At 32.2% G+C, this 18,599-nt stretch overlaps 1 protein-coding gene across 2 annotated transcripts in view; it reads left to right on the forward strand.

Moving 5' to 3' along the window:
* The window catches only part of LOC136980461 (uncharacterized), a 55,689-nt gene that overhangs the window by 23,479 nt on the left and 13,611 nt on the right, over window positions 1–18,599 (forward strand). Inside the window, exon 3 of one of the 2 annotated variants that reach the window (XM_067276570.1) lies at window positions 2,181–6,963. The exons of the other annotated variant lie outside the window; for it this stretch is intronic. Within the exon in view, the coding sequence (XP_067132671.1) occupies window positions 2,482–6,429 (3,948 nt within the window). The 5' untranslated portion in view covers window positions 2,181–2,481 and the 3' untranslated portion in view covers window positions 6,430–6,963. Of the gene's footprint in view, window positions 1–2,180; window positions 6,964–18,599 lie in introns of those variants that run through there. 2 annotated transcript variants of the gene reach the window in all.

The raw sequence follows: 18,599 nt of genomic DNA on the forward strand, positions 1-18,599 counted from the left end.
GCTGATGCTCTGGTGGCATTATCTGCAGCTGGATTACAAATGTTATCATTTACATGTGTATGTGTGAGATACAACCATATATTAAGTTTTGCAGTACAGTAGAGAGTCGAAAATCGGAATCAATTGGGGACTGGGGTTGTTCAGATTAGTGATTTGTTCCGATTACCGATTATGTACAAAAAAAATACATTAACCTGTCCGATGTTCAAATTTTTCTCCGTTGCGTGTTGCTTTGCGTTGAATTTTCGTCGATTTTAAGCCTAACGAAAATTTTTATAATAATAATCGAGGCTATTGTATCGTTAAAAATTATTTCTTTATTTTGTACAAACAAAATAAATATATTGAAGAATATAAAAACATGAAAATTATACTTTAGAAGTGAATCTAGTATCAAAAACGTTCGATTCAGCACGACACAGTCAGACTGAAAATCGTTCCGATTATCGGCGATTCTGATTACTGGGGTTCCGATTAACGACTCTCTACTGTAATTGGACAATTCTATTAAGTCCATAACTTTTTCAATAAGAGTAATATCACAGCTATTGAGTTGTTAAAAATAAAAATTTATGATTTATTTATAAAAATTAAAATTATTATTTATGAAATTTGCAATCTGTTTAGTAAAATTTATTTTACTCCCTTTGTCCTTGTAGTGGAATTTTCTTTTATAATGAAATTCAAAACAATATATTAAGTGACAATTATTAGTTTGCCATTTAAAATTCTTCAAAAAATGACTAAATGGGCAGCTATCTATTTGATTTCAAATAGTTGTAATCAGTGTTATATACACAAGGCTTTTTGAAATGATTGTCAGGATTTGACAAATTTATTATGGCTACTATATAATTTTCAAAACTATCATTTTTTCTCCAGTATATTTAGGAACAAATTAGAAACTGGACAGTTTCTGAATACATTGCAGCTGATGCATTACAGTTTATCTCATATACATTTAAAGTTGTCAGGAGGCAGTTTTCACAATATGATTGCTAGCTAGCAGTAGTGAAAAGGCAGTTTATGTTCAGAATTTTATGAAACGAAGTCTATTACAGTGGTTTAATGGAATTTTTGTACAATGTATTATGAGACATTTTCAGACAACTACCGTATATCTCAGCAGATAAGACGATAGTTGAATCATAAAAAAAGCCCCTAAAATCTGGGGTCGTCTTATAGGACAGATATAAAAAATTAGATTGAAATTTATATAAATTAAAACCACTATAAAAAACAGACAAACCGTAATTATTTACTAGTAGAGAGGAGAGTATGTAGCCCATACGACATTTTTGTGAATAGTCAAGTCATTACCCGGATGCCAAATCAGTGCGAATGATTGCAAGAAAATAAATTTGTTCATTTGAAAAATTACAAATAGGACATAACTTCATACACGCTATACAGTATTATTATTCAGATAATGATCACTGATCTAAACTAAATTCATAGTCCGTTGATAGTTTGGGGGTCGTCTTATAGGACAGATATAAGCTAAAACTATAAAACTTCGATGAAAATTTATACCTCATCTTATCTGAAAGTTGTCTTATCTGTCGAGATATATGGTATATTTAACAATGAATGTCCGTGTAAGAGGAAAATCAATGGCCGACCCTCAGTTTGAAACAAAAAATGTGAAGTCCAAAAAAATTGATTCCTGCAGGTTCAAGGGAACTGTGTATTCCACAAACATCAGTTTAGCCTGTTTTAAGGAAACATCTTCATATGAAGCCATACCACATAGCCATGCATCAGGCCTTAATAGCTGACAACACACATTATTGCAAATATGGAGTGTAAACATAAACTTACATTGTAATGCATAGTACAGTTAGAAGTGTATAGTCAGTGGCGTAGCAAGGGGGTATATCATGCACTGGGCACCCCTCTGCGAGTGGCACCCAAATGGTCTCGAAGACAAACTATATGTGTTTCTGGAGGAGGGTGCCAGTTATGTTCTCTACGCCACTGTATAGTTTATGAAGACATTGGAGCAAAAGTGATAGTTTAGTTATTTATACAGTAACCATCATTCATTAAATAACAACAATTATTTTGAAAAGCGTTGTATTTATAAATAAATATTAGAAATAATTATTTTTATATTTTATAATTATTTGTAATTCTAATTAATTAATGTATTTATAGTTCTTTTTTACTTTTTTTTTCAGATTTAATTACAGAAAGCATTACAAGAATGTTTGGATTTTAGCCAGCGTTACGTTTCTTTACATTAGAAATAAATTTATACATAAAAATATTTGAGATAAAAAAATATATATATTATTATTTATCAAATATCTTAATTAAAAACTACATTACTCATTTATAAAAGAATTTAAATAATATTTGAATTTTTGTTATATGGCATTTAATAAATAATCAAGATAAAATTGCTTGTGTTAAATATTATGAAATGAATCGCAATATTAAAACTATGTTGAAATTATTATTATATACTATCAAAACAGTATGAAAGGAAAGCGGCACAAAAAGAATAAAACACAGAAAGATGATGCCAAAGATTCAGAAATAGAAAAAGATAATAATTGTAATAATATAAGTGATCCATCTGTACAAGTCTATGATTCTAAAAATGTGCCTTATGTCTCACAATTAGATTCTTTTTCTGAAACAGATGAAATAGCAAATAAAAAATTGGTAAATCATTCATCATTAGATAATAATGGAAGTATTTTTTCTGAAAATGGAATGTATTTAAAACAAGAAAAATATACAAAATTTAATATTAAAATTGAAAAAGAAGAAAAAAACATTTTCGGCTTAGAAGACATTCCCAATAAGAATTTGCAATCTGAAAGCAATTTACACGATTCAGAAATATCAAGTGTAGAAACAGAACCATTAGAACAGCCATTTGATAATTTCTCTAATGATTCAACAGACAGTTTTTCTTTATCAGATTTATATGAAAATAATAAAGTAAGTCCAAATTATTATAACAGTGAAAACATTGATGTAGTAAACTCTCTGTCTTTTAATAAATGTGATAATGATGATGATGATTTATCAGGGTCTGAACGCACTTTAGTAATAGATTGGGATCCAGACGAGAGGCTATCTCTGGCTGATGAAAATAGTAATAGAAGTATAATTGAAAGCAGTAGTCGTTCTTCTGTTATCAGTACTGTTGAAGCCGATTATGTTTGTTTTGAAGAAGACATTCCAAAGATAAATGAAGAAGCTTTATTTCAGCGTCTTGTCTTTAAAAATCTTAGTACTGATGAAGAATCATTACATAGTGAAATTAAGAGTGATTCAGAATCAATTAATAAAGAAATAGTAGAAAAAGTATTGGAAAAATCCAATAATGATGATAGTGAAAATTCAAAGAAATCAATAATAGCTGAAAACTTTTTTATAGAAAACAGTGATTCAAATACTGAAATAACTCCAATTTGCAGTGAGATTAAATTTGATAAAGATGAAACAGAGGATGATGAAATTCATGATACTAACAATAAAGAATCTTTGTCAAATTTCCACAGTTTAACTCTGAAAGGATTGATTCCTATAAAACAAGAGAAGTTTTCAGACGATGAACTTATTGATTTTGATAAATCCAGTTCGGTAGAAGAATTTTCCGAAAGTAAAGCAAATGTTAAAATTTCTGAAGATAAATATAGTGTTATAAAATCTTCATCGAAAGAAACATCTTTGAAAGTAAGACTTAAAAAATTAAAAGAAAATAATAATGTAAATCTAATAGAAAAAGATGATAACAGGAATAATAAAACAAAATATGAAAAAATAGAAAAATCACCATCATTTTATCAAAAAAAATCTGAAAGTAAGTTATGTAAAGTAAAAGAAAAGATTAAAAAAAGTAGTACTAAAAAAACTATATTATTAGAAACACTTGATGAAATTCCAACTATATTAAAATCTAAAAGAAAATCTAATAAAATCTCGCAAAGAAAGAAAAAAAACAATTTATTAAAAAGCAGGTGGGAGAATGTTCTTAGATCTCGTACTAAAGATTTAACTGTAGAAAAAGAATTAGGTAAAAATTTGACCGAGGTAAATAAAGAAACTGTGACTGAAAGTCAAAAATTGTCTGAAAAGTTCTTTACAAAATGCAGAAAGGGGATTCCAGCACCTGTACCATTTCCTAGACCATCTGTTCCTATCACTCTAAATCATATACTAGCTGAAATAGGAAGCTGGAATGTCAACTGGCTTGATGAGCAGAAGTCAAACATCGATCCTCCTCCTGATATTTTTGATACTTGTAAAGCCAGGAAACCTAATCTATCATATGTTTGTTATGATGAGTATTATGATACTTATGCTCCATTTTTAATGTTAGAAATCTGGCAACATGTGACTAACTGTTGGCAAAGAAGAAATATAAACAATACTGGCATTGTTTCTGTTTCTGTATCATCATATGAAATTAAAGGTGAAATAATAATACTTCATTGTAAAACTTTATTAAATGATCAAAGCAAACTAAGAAAAAACTTTCCTTATGTGGGCCACCTAGTCATTTTATACTTAAATCTTCATGGATGTATTGGACAGGCTCAAGTGTTTGGTTATGTTGTAGATTATAAAGTTGAAGATATAGTTGTTGATCACCAGTACAATTCAATATGCATGATAACGCAGAGAGAAAAATCAAGCATTATTTCATTAATTATTAAAACTAAAGCTAGGGAAGGCAGGTTAAATTTTGAAAAACCAATAAAAATAGAAACTGTTTGTTTATTAAAACCTTTAATTATTCAAAGTGAAGCACTTTTAAATATTCATAAATCAGTGTTAATAAATAGCATTTTGTGTCCTCAGGAAAGAAATTGTACAAAGTCATCCAAATCTTCATCACATTCAAAATCATTGTTAGCATTAGGATCATATAATAGGCAACAAGAAAAGATCATATTGGAATTAACTGAAGCTGTTTATGATCCATATCCTCATATATTTCTTATATCAGGGCCTGCAGGTACAGGTAAAACTCATACTATAATTGGATTGATCCAGCAGTTGTTGTGTGAAGATGGTGGTGCACATAAAATGAAATTGCTGGTTATCACTCAAACTAACTGTGCAATCGATGAAATTTGTTATCGTTTAGTTAAGTTACAGCAATTTTTTAAAAACAGTTATCAGCGAGAATTAAGATTTGTTCGAGTTGGAAAAGCAGAAAACACCCGTCCCGATTTACAAGCCCATTGTATAGAAAACTTAATTAATTTCAATATTGAAAGAAATAAAGAAGATTTACAGAATAACGAAATTAAACTGCTTGCTGTTGAAAATGATATTGCTACAATGAAAAGCAAACTTCAGACATGTAATTATGAAAATGAAATTTGTTATGATGGTACACAAGAGAAAGTGGAACAGCTGTTACTCGACAGGAAATTTTACCATAAAAGAGTAAGTTATCTTAGGTCTAAATTTCATATTGATATGGAGAAAACAAGAGGCAAAATGAGAAGTGAAATACTTGAAAATGCAGATGTAATTTTAACAACAATCCTAGATTGTCGATGTAGTGCTTTATTGTCCATATATGGTAATATTGGTTACTGTCGTTTTAATTGTTGTATTATAGATGATTCAACTCAACTAACTGAAGTAGAAACTATTGTTCCTCTGTTATATGATACTGATAAACTCATTTTAGTAGGAGATCCTGAACAACTCACTGCAAATGTTTCATCAGCTGTAGCTAGAAGATTTGGTTATCAACAGTCATTTTTTGAAAGATATCAAGCTTATTTTGAGAAACTTTGTGATACATTTCCTAATAATTTTTACATTTTGAATGAACAGTATCGCATGCATTCAGACATATATTACTTTTCTTCTTCATATTTCTACAAAAATAAAGTCATTACACCTCCACAAGTCGATAAAAATCGTCGTTTCTTGCACATGCATTCATGCATCATTTTTGACATAATGGATGGTCAGAATTCTACAGAAAGTCCTTTTAATATTTTTAATCCTCAGGAAGCACATTTCATCATACAGTTATGTTCAGAAATATCAAGATTTATTAAATGTGATTGGAATGCTGGTATTATCACACCATATGTTGGACAATGTGATATTTTGAGGAAGAATCTCCCCAAAGAACTGAAAGACAAACATCACGTCGAAATAGGCACTATTGATTATTTTCAAGGTCGTGAGAAAGACATAATAATACTGTCCTGTGTTCAAACAAAACACTTATCTAATTGTACGTTTCTCTCGGATTTTCATCTGTTCAACGTGGCAATTACCAGGGCAAGAAATCTTTTAGTAATATGTGGAAACATCAAATATTTACAAGAATGGCCATTATGGAAAATGTTTATTAAAGAAGCTGCTAGTAAAGATATGGTTGTTCATACAAAATCCTTCAGCAGTAATTTAATTGTACATTTATCAGATAACAGATAATAACATATCATTTTTGTTTTCATCATATATATGCAGAACATTCGAATACTATTTTCCTTTTCAGGAACTAGACTTTCTTCCTGAGCAATTAGCTCCAATTTAAGATAATAATATAGTCGTGTATCAATAATATCGAATTTATGTCAGATCTTTGTGAAAGTACCCATAACCCATAAGACAAATAATTGTCTTCCTACACACATTACCATATAATATCTATTGAACAAAAGTAGTCAGAATTAGAGTTTTGTATTATATATTGTGTCCTCAAAAACTTATCAGACAATATTAAATATGTAAACAAGATATCTTCACAAATGTGCAGCTTAACAAAACGATCAAATTATTTATCTTATAATATTGAATAAGTTAATTTCATTGAAAAGAAAGCAGTAATTACTGAAAAGGAAAATAGTCAATTATATTATATACATGTATATAGGTTACCATATCACATATAAATGTAAAAATGTTTTGTATAATTCATTTCAGCTTCCATTTACACAAACATAATAAATATATATATTACATACATAACACACACGCATAGACAAAAATGTACAGTTCAAATGTAATTAAAATATTATATCTTAGAGTTTAAATTGAAAATTCTTTAATAGTAACAAATCTATATATTGTTACATTAAAAGAATTTCTTCTTTAAGCTCCAAGAAATACTATCCTAGTTACATTTATCAGTAAAATAAGAGTTTTCAATTTAATTGTATAAGTTGTTGCTAAAAACTTACATAGTGTAGAGTTAAATGTGAATTAATAAGTTCTTTTAAAAAGAATTGAAGCATTAAATATTTACTTTGTGGAATAACTTTGACCACACAAAATCTCAATATTTTATTTACAATATAAATATTTTTAAAAGATAATTTGTATTATATTTATGTATATATTTAGCATATTTGTTTATTTCATTTGTCTTCAATAAGACTATAACATCTTATATTCCATTGTAAAAACAGAAAAAGCTCCATTAAAAACAAATCATTTTTTTTCATTCTCAAGTAAACATCGCTTTATTCCTACTTCCTTAAATTCACATATGCAAGCATTTCTCTGAAAGATATTTTGAAAACATTTTTGTTTGCATATGTTCAATTCAAATAATTGTTTACAATTACAATATGAAAAGGAATTGCTATATTACAAAATCAGTTTACTGCCATATTATCTTGTAATCGATATTCATTACAATGTTTTCTATAAGTTCTACAGTTCTTAATAAGAAAATGTTTTTTTTTTTTTTCTGTCATGTACTTTTTAATTTTCATTCAGATCACCGATGTGCTGGAATGATAACTATTCTGAGATTATTTGAATATTTTTGACACTTGTTTACATTGTTATTCATTTATTTTTCAATTAAATGTACTACTGTTGTGTTGTTTCATTAAATTTGAAAATTGTTATATTATTTCTGTGTTTATGTTGAAATTTTATAAAATAGATAGATGTGATTGTTTTTCATCATCAAAGAAAGACCAAATTTTTCATGTGCCAAATTTTCAATCATAAATTTTTTTTATTTTTATTTATTCAATAAGTTCCAAATACTTACACAGTGGAATCATTGTAGGAATTGTTTGTGTTTACCTTGAAAATGTGTTCTAAATATGAATGTATTAAATTTTTAGACAGGTTGTTTATGTAACAATAGGACTTCCTTGCTATAGAAATGACATGTGACAGCTTATAGCATTAAAATTTTCCTTTATGTAAATAGTCACTAAGCGACAATTTGATTTTTTATGAAAATAAATGTTTTAACTGCTGTACTGTGGTTTCTTTAATAGAATTTTTTTTTTTTACATTTGTATTAAGTTTTTAGTTTTGCTAATTATCAATTTATCTCATTTATGATATTCAGAGAAATCTTATTTTCTCTTGGTAACATAAAATCATTAAGATAAGGTGAGAAATAATCCTTTATCTACATGGATTGAGACAAAATTTATGTATTTTCTATATTTTAAGAAAATTTATAAAGTTTTTAAAGGGAATAACATAGACTTATTTTATTATGATAACATTAGTAGTTTTGTGTAATTTTTTCTTTTATAGTTATCAAATTAAAGAATATTCTAAGCTAAAAAAAAAATACAACAGATTATTCTAAATATTTTAAAAAATCACTAAGAAATTTATTGAATAATGCAGAAATTTTTAAATTACACATACGGATAATAAAAGTTTACTAAATTGTCAGAGCATTCGAGAAAAACTAAGTTTTTCATGAAATCCATGTTACACAGAATACTTTCATCAATCCCAATGAACTATTAGTTTTCCTTAAATGCTTTAACCAAATGCAAAAAGGAATCGCAGATTATCTTAAATGCATGATGAATTTATAAATATGTATGGCCTATTCCCTAAACTATGACTGTTCAACATTTAATAGCGCATATTCTTATATTAATATATATGTTACAGTAAAAACGCGTTGAAACTAGTTTTTACTGGATGTCATTGTTAAAACTAGAATTTACTGCTAGTCAAAAATGAATTTGAGTTAAAACTAGTTTCAACTAGTTAAAACGCGTTTTCACTAAAAACGGGTTTTTACTGTAACATATATATGCTGGGCAACCTACAAATTGGTGCATAGTACATTATGTTGTTCTTTTTCTTGTTCTATATCATTAATTTTGTTTTTATCGACAGGAGAGAGACTAATGAAAGGACGGCGTGACGTTGGGGTCAGCGATTTTGATCAAACTCGCCGAGGATATAGTGCATTCCCAAAGACTAACATGTGTCGAGCAGTAGGGCGCAAAACTCAAAATTAACGTCGAAAAATAGAGATCTTAGTCAATAAATCAAATATAGTATTGATAATATAGATATTTTGTTTTGATTTTTTTACTAAGATCTTCTCTACTTGTTAAACGGAAACTACACCAGTATAATAAGTCCTACAAATAAAAGAAGTCCAAAGTAGACAAAGATACAAACAGAAATCACGTTATTTTAAATCAAAACTTCCCCCAAAAGTACTTAATAGAAGACCGGCACGACTCTATTGTTAAAGGAAAAGTATGATGTACAGGGGCAAGACACTACAGTACTAATTTGAGGTGGAGAACATATTTTAAAATGAAATAAATTAAAAATTGCAGCTCAGCATTGTGATAATGTCACAATAAATAACTGCTCGTTTATTTTATAAAACTACAATTGTACAGTATATTATAAATAGAGTAATAAAATCGACCCCTTTCAATTATTAGCGCTTTTTTATATTTTAATTTAAAAATCAGGGCAATCAAAATGCGTAAAAATTCATCAAAATTATTAAGATTTTGCGATATACAGTGGAAGAAAGATCGTTGGGATAGATTTAGACGATAAAAAGGAGTAAAAACGTAAGTAAATGAGCGAAGTTTTCTCGATGGAATTTGGAATGAAAGTCGATCTTGATAGATAAGACCATTAAAATATTTGTAATACACCAACCGATCAAAATATTTAATTCTTTCGAAGAAAGATGGGAAGCCCGTGCGAATTCTAGCAATATTAGAGTCAACAGTGAAAGGCAAATTATACATTTCGTTAAACGTAAGGTATATCTTGTTAATGGCATAAGTAATCTTGTATAACAGAGAAGGTATAGCCATTGACCAGATGGGCAATTCATAATCAATACAAGATTGAAAATTAGCATAAAAAATGGTCCGTAATGCTCTTTTATTAAAGATGGGTTTACAAAATCGCCACGATAACCAGGGATTTAACTAGTTTATCAATATGATTTTTGAATGTAAGTTTGGTGTCAAAAACTGCCTAAATCACTAACAGTTACGTAATTAATTGGATAATAATCGATGTAAAAAACAAGTAGTGGAGGATTATGAATCAAAGCGTAACACATAACTGTTTTTTCTGTATTAATTTGTAGATTATACATATTTATTAATAAATAGATATCAGACTGTAAGATAGATGGATCAGAACAGATTAATTTTATGTCATCGGCATAAGCTATAATATGAGATTTAAGACAGCAGAAAAGTTGATTTAAATACAAGGTGGTTATAATTAAAGTTGCCCTACTCAGACCTGTCTAGAGCCCGTTCTCGTGGACGTATTTTGATGAAACTTGATATATATAAAGGTGACCAACCGTCCTCCTTTAGGGAGGACAGTCCTTCTTTTGTAAGTTCTGTCCTCACTCGAAAAGTGTCCTCCTACATGTCCTCCTTTTTGATATTTGAAGGACTAATCTGTAAATCTCCATATTCGATTGATGCCGAGCCAATCTGTTGAATGTAATGTGATGTGCAGTGGCGTAGCTAGGGGGTGCAGTAGGTGCGGTCCGCACTGGTCTCCTGGAAAGCGATAGGCCCATGGGGGTCCCAAAATCAAGAAAAAATACCCGAAAAATTTTTTCGGGGGCCCACAAGTCTGGTTCCGCACCGGGCCCGAAGAACCGTAGCTACGCTACTGGTGATGTGTTTGTATTTGACATGACGGTTCATCAAGGCTTGGTACAATGCAGCAAGACGCGATTATGAAATGCATGTGCTCTGCACAGGAGACCGTGAGAGAGTGCGCTGCATGCCAGTAGCTTTGTTTACTTCTTACCTAAATATAACACGGCACATATACGCATGCAGTAGAGATTATTATAGTGTATTATTGTTGCAATGAATAAAATGTTTCTTTTATTTACAATATTTTTTCATTCAATTTATTTGTGTCCTTTTTTTCATTGTAAAAAAGTTGGTCACCTTATATATATGTTATATGGACCATGGGGAAAAGGAAAATGAAAAAAAAAATATTTAGTTTTAATTTTTACCACTAGGTGAAAAATGGCATGAAAAAATTCCCTGTGACTTTTGGTTGTGGGAATATCTGAAAGATCGTATCTATAGAGGAGGTATACAGACTGCCTGAATTGAAAGCAAGCATAACACGCCATGTTGCTGCAATTCCTCAAGAAATCTATCCAGCTACTATTGAACACGCTGTAAGGCGTTTTGAACATGTGGTTGATGCAAATGGATTGCACATTGAACAAATGTTGCGAATAAAAATCTTTAGTATGTTTCTATTTTGTGTTTCTTGTTCTTCATACGTAATTTTTTTAACCTAAGGTTAGAAATTTAAACTAAATATTTTTTTTGCATTTTCCTTTTCCTAGTGTTACCACCCGTCGGTTTTCACACGGACAGTCCGGGAATTGACTCATTGTCCAGGTGAACTATTAATTTTGTCCAGGAATTTCGTAGAAATTGTGAAATTACGATAAAACAAAGTTTTTGCAAATATTGTTATAAATTTACACCATTTGAACAACGAAAGACCTCACACTCACTGAAACCCATCTGCCATTCCGCCATGTTACTCTGTTTATGCTGACGTGTGACGCGCAACCTGTCTCTCGACTTTTTTTTTTTTGTTTGTACAGGTATACCTCGAGTTACGTCGTTCTCGATTATACGTCGTTTGTCAAAAAAGAATATGGAAAAATAAAAATTAAGTTTAAGTCATTTTATTCGACTTTACATCCGTCCGCCACAAATATTGAAGTCGTAATATCACTAGAAAAGCGCTGAAAGCACATAAAATCATATTAAAATATGTACATTTACAGTAAATGTTAATATAATCATCATAAATCCTAGAGAACGAAACATGAAAACATCTGTGTTTCTGTGTTGTCGTCTTATTTAGAGGTCTTTAAGTGCTCTTTATTGGCGTTTTCCACCGTAGTTACTTGTGTAACTTGCGTTTTCCACCGAATTTACTTGTGTAGTTACGACATACGTCGCCTCTCCTGGAACCAATTACCGACGTAAGGCCGCGACTCCACTAGCCGTAAAAGGGCCGTAAAACCCCTCACCGTAAAAGCTTTTAATCACGTGATCATGATATTTTACGACCTGCTCAGGCGTAAAATATCATGGTCACGTGATTAAAAGCTTTTACGGTGAGGGGTTTTACGGCCCTTTTACGGCTAGTGGAGTCGCGGCCTAAGGCGAGGAATAACTGTATGTTACTCCTACGCAAGTCCCTAGTCCCTAACCGTAACTGATTTAGAACCAGCATGCACGTTATTCTTTGCATTGTAAAATGACATTGCGCATGCGTCAGGAACTTCTGTTCGAACAAACCTGACCTGCCGTCTGGGTCAGCGATTTTGTACAGGTGGCAACACTGCCTTTTCCCCATGATGCGTATAACGTATATATCAAGTTTCATCAAAATACGTCAACGAGAACGCGCTCTATACAGGTCTGAGTAGGGCAGCTTTAATTTTTGTGCTCTCAGAGCGGTAAAGGGCCTAAAACCACAAAAAAAAAAAAAAAAAAAAAATTATAACCACCCTGTATTTAAGCCCAAGTCACAAGGACACTTGGTTCTTTGCCGTGGCGTTCCGCGAGGCTATGTCCCTCGCTGGGGCGTTTTCCGCAAGGTTTCACTTTCGTCCTTTGACGATGTATCCTCCAAACGTTATAGACCGTCGTTGAGAGAAACTTCGGACATTCCGATCTGCATTCACTGGAAATCGTTTCCTCTTCAAGAACTGGACTTAGAATGCAACATCTATCAGCGATAGGAAACCACTCTTGTCGCCGGACTTCCTCGTCTTCTTTTAAAGACTACCTGCCGAATTCCAACCCTTTGTGAAAAGTATTATTGACTTTTATTGTAATAAACGGGTTGTGTTGTTTGTAAACGAGACATCGATTTCTCACTCAACCGCTCCCACATGTTGATTGTTATCTCTTGGCAGTCCAGACGACAATTGAGACGATAACGATATATCTCACATAATCCTTATTTCGTTTCGAAATTTCTTTTCCTTTTCGACCCCTTCACACAAATTCTTGTCTGTGTAATATTAAGTATCATAATTCCGGTCCAAGTATCGCGATAAAACTGTTGATCTACAGGTTTAAACTGTCTGGAACACGAATTCCTTTCATTTGTCATCCCCAACTCGTTATAGACCAAAGCCTAATTGTAAAATTTTTAATAAATAAAATGTAATTTATATTATCGCATAAAGAAAACTTTTAAAGACAAACGGTACTTGTTCTAAAAGTGATTTTTGGGACAAGTACTGTTTGACTCTACTGAAGAACACGATGAAGGAAGATATCTTTTTAATTAGTTCTATAATGTTACTTCTATCAACGTTTGACAGAAATTATCTGGTTTCCTTTCCCATAGGTTATACCTTGACTGGGAAACCAGATATGATAAGCTTTCGTCCAGAGGTTATACTCTGTTTTACAGATGGATCCAAAACTGATAGTGGCACAGATACTAGAATTAATGGGGAACAGTCAGGTAGGGCTTTGTATCACTGTTGTAAGTTCCCCATTGTGTTTCAAGTAGAGTTGTTATTTGTTATTCGTTGTGTTTGCACTATTTTCTATAGGTCCTCTTAATAAGACTATCTACATTGTTTCTGATAGTCGAGTTGCCTTAAAGGCACTCTTTAAACACGAAGTCGGCCGAAGGAAAAGTTGTTTTAGTGGTTTCGTTTTACGAATTGTTTGTTTTGTCTACTACCTTCCCGCTCGGTTGAGTTCATTTTCATTTAAGGGTGACATCCAATGTCATTAGTTCTGTTTATAAAATCTTTGTTGTTCCGTTTATACTGTATATTTTTGTGTATAGATTAAATATTTTTGTATTGTTGAATGAAATGTTATTTACACTTTCTTCTGATTTATTTTCGTTTATCATTCTTATATTAATCTTATTTTTTAATATATTATTTATCGTTATTACTTTATATCGTTAATTATGTTATATTCGTTTTCGCGTATATATTTTAATATTTTTTACCATATTTTTAAATGATTTATGAAACGTTTTATTGAAACTCACGTTAATAGCTATAAAAAACGTCAATAAAATTTTACTTAAAATGCAACATAAATATTTTTTTAAAAGATTAATACAAATAAAGACAGTAGTACATAACATATAATTTAAATTGTCGTATTCATGTTTTCTTCATGATATGATCCAAAACAGCTTGCACATAAGCAAACGTTACAAAACGCGCATTCGAATGTACAGTACTTTCTAGATATTTGTTGGACGCTGTTCTTTAGCTATGACGTCGGCACTGCATACAAGTCCTTTTTCTTCCGACTATTTTCGTCTTTTTATGTACACCTGCATTTGTCATGTTAATTGGAGCCGGAATATCGCTTGTTCTATCTCGTATTTTTCTACTAGAAAAATTTTTCGAAAGTTCGTCTATAAACTCTATAAAGATTTAATCTAAATTGAATTGGTTACCAATTCAATTTAGATTAAATTATTGGTATAAATAAAGTAGCAGTCCGGCGTTGCCCGGGTATAAATTATCGTGAAAGTTATTTGTGAAACAACGCCGATTATATAACTTCACTAGTTATTGATACGTGTGTACAAGACATTAATTAAACACTCGGCGGCCTGCCGGCAGATCCCTCCGGGAGGAGTCCGTGAGGAGAATGAACAGTCGCGACCGACAGAATTATTAAAATTTACTAATAGTGCAGCTTGAATTGAAATTCAAGAGACGTTTGTTGTCGAGATTACGGAAGTGCGACCATGGCGGTGCACATAGGTAAAGTCTTACCTATGCACTTTTAAATAACGGAACTCTTTAAAAGTCTTTCTGCACAATATGCATGTATAACTATTTACAATGTCAGTTTCTGCAGAAGCCGTCATTTGTGCTCATTCTCGTCAATGAGCACAAATGCTACACACAAAAATATGAAATAAGCCTAACGAAATAAATACGTAAACTAAAAACTTTAAAATGAAATTTGCGAAAAACTAAATGTTAATAATAAGTAAAATCAACAAAACATTTTAACAAAATGAATTTTATATTTAATAAGCTACGATCGACGAAGCTTTTCTTCTGATGTCAAACAAATTACTACAGTAGATCGATTAGTTACTGTACACAAGCTTAAATTAATTAAAAATCTACTAATGTGAGGTAGATAATAAGGACTTATCACGACAGTGACGATAAGCACAAACACCCAGGTATCAATGGAGTACAGTACATTTAATAAAAATGAAAAGGATTGTATACATTAAAATTGATTACATGAGCAAGTAACATGAAAAGCACAAGCCATCATCTATTAAATGATGAAATCTATAGACTTAACACTGATATCTAATTTATTATGAGGTGATGGAATGTAGATGGGTAATTAAATTGTCACCACTTGTTCTCCAGATGTTGCCTGTACCACACCTCCCTCATAACTGCTCTGCACCTTGTAGTAATGCTACCTTCAAACTCCATCTTACTACTGTCACGGTATGTAGATATAATTTATTTTTTATAACATCATTACCTTATTATACAGTTAATTTTAATACTGTTTATATTAGTAACCCTTACGTCATGCTATCGTGTAACATTATGAAGCCGCCTTAAGCTTATCTTCTCTACACCCATTTAATATTAAATGATCATACCTTTATAACGGTTTCTTTGTATTGTATAGTTTTAAGTATTATAGCTTTCCCTTTTTTATATATGTATACCAACTGAAGATGGACTATTCCGATAGTCCGAAATGCATTTTGGTTATTTTATGTTAATTGCTCATGTAATCAATTTTAATGTACTGTACAACCCTTTTCATTTTTTTTAAATGTACTCAATTGATACCTAGGTGTTTGTGCTTATTATCACTGTTGTGATAAGTCCTTATTATCTACCTCACATTAGTAGATTTTTAATTAATTTAATTATACCAAGAACAAAAAGCAATTTTCTTTATACTGTATTAGTACACAAGTTTATTACTTCCAAGAAAAGCCGACAGAGGGAGCGTCTATCAGAGTAAGTTGGAACGCCCCCAGTCGCTAGACGCTTGTTTGATACGAAGCAACGTGGTTTGTCAACTCTTCCTCGACGATATGAGGAAAGCCGAGGGATATTTAAAACATTTCAAGCGACCAAAAAAGTACTACGAAGACAACGACTTTTTTGTCGTTTATATCCCACCGAATCTGAGCCAAAATGACGAATACGAATATTGTTTAGGAAAGGACATTTTCAATCGTAACAGTAATTGGGCGGGAAATGTAGCTTTGAATCGTATTCAATCGAAATACTGTTTTAGTCCGTTTAGAAATTTAGAAGAAAATGCCCATAATCGAATTAGTAGTTACGGTTCATCTAACGAACCGCCTCACTTCTCCGAAAGAGATTCTCGAAGTAGCGATAATTCTTCTCCGATTTGCGAAAACGAAGATATCGGTCGTCATTTCTCTCGCAACGACTGCGATGTCGAACGTGGGAATTTCTCTTCCGAAAACAAAAGACAAGATTCCAAAATTACATTTTCCAAAGCTGGAACTTCGATGTCGAAAAAAACAAGAAAATCTTCGTCTTCTTCGGCCAGTTCATCGGACAATTGTTCTTGCAGCGAGAATCGAACCGCTTTCGGTTCCTTTCCCTACTGAAAACAAAATGTAAGTTGCCGAGAAGATATAAGGTTTTTTATTTTAATATTTTGTGTACTGTACTTTATAAATCTTGAGTTTACATTGTGGAATTTTAATTTCCAGCTTAAATCCCGTTACTGAACAATTTTACTATTGGATTGAAATTGGAACCGGTTAGTTGTTTCTAAGGTATAATGTATAATATCAGACCGATAATACTGTAATTTATGCGTGAATTTTAAAATCTTACAAGTATTAATTGAAACTCATAAGATATTCCTTGTTTATCAAATAAATTTTTGCATTAAATTTCTCATTTGTTTTTTCTTTCTTCCAAAAGTATATATATTTAAAAAAATTTTTTCTTGAATAAATTAGAAAACAAGAACATTAATATGATCTGTATAATTATTGACATAAACAAAAGTGTGAGGCCGGGACTTCACAACCCCCGTCGGGAAACTGGCTGTCGAGTTAGAGCCATTAAATCGGTGACTTGTTTCGTAAACAGAACCGGTGTGGCCGAGGAACGGGGTGCGAGACGATTAATTGTCGCATTCCCGACCTAATTGACAGATCCCCCATCGTACATCGTGAGAACGACTGAGGGATCGTCCGCCGGGGTAACTTTGGACAGTCACTTTACAGAGTTCAAAGCTGGACCTGCTGACACTCCTGTGGGGGGCAGCCTGGACAGCTGCATCTTCTCCGGGACAGAAAAATACACATTAGAGTAAAATTTACGGGATCGCCATCCGGGGAAGGCTTGACCCGACTCCGGAGAGGAACTGCCCAGACGGGGGAATTCGGTGATGTTTGGCGACCCCGCGTCCCTGGCAACAGACCCGGGACCATAGAATTACCGGGGACCATCTTTCGGACTAACCAAAACCTCGGGATTTCGGATAAAAATGATATAAAGGCCCGAGATCTCAAGGAGGTTGTGAGGTGGTGATCGAGAGCATCAATCCTTGCGCACGGACTGCGGATATTCGGGCGACAGACAAAGGAGAAACCTTAAGGAATCCGACGAAGGACAGAGGAGAGATTCGAAAGACTGGGCACAGGGACCATAAGGGACTCAACTTCCCGACGACGTATTCTTCACTCCGGACCTCCCACACCCGATTCTGCGGAGAACATCTCCGGAAGGACAGACGGATACTTGCCGGTTGGTGCACACATCCAGGTTCGTCTGAGGTTACAGTACGGCTACAACACATCCTTTTGGCCTTACCTATAAGCATAATGTCTATGTATGAATAAACGCGGTAAAATTGGTAAATACGGTCTCTGTGTGAGTCATCTTTGCGTCCAGTAAATCACTACCCCCATACGGTAAAAAGGCTTTCTCATGTCATCCTGACTGATCGCGGACAAAGCGAGGGTCGTAACCTTTTTACCTAAGGTCGACCCCTAAGCGAGTAGGGTCGGACGATATTACGCCATCTTCACAAAAGAACCAAAATCAATCACGTGGTAAAAAAGGAAAAAATTTAATAAATTAAATTTTTTATAAGACAAGACGAACAAGAAAGTAAATGTTAGCAGATACAAGGTTCGTTCAACACCAAACGAAAGACGGTGTCACATTGTATTAATTAATAAACAATTGTCTTTCTTGGGAACGGATCTGGTCCAATTTCACTTGGTAACAGAGAAAAACCAATCTGGACCGAGAAAGGGGATTAATAACCAATAAATTGACGATTTGCGAG

The sequence above is a fragment of the Centruroides vittatus genome, unplaced genomic scaffold (assembly GCF_030686945.1).
Source record: "Centruroides vittatus isolate TY-2023 unplaced genomic scaffold, ASM3068694v2 contig_7, whole genome shotgun sequence".
Taxonomy (NCBI): domain Eukaryota; kingdom Metazoa; phylum Arthropoda; class Arachnida; order Scorpiones; family Buthidae; genus Centruroides; species Centruroides vittatus.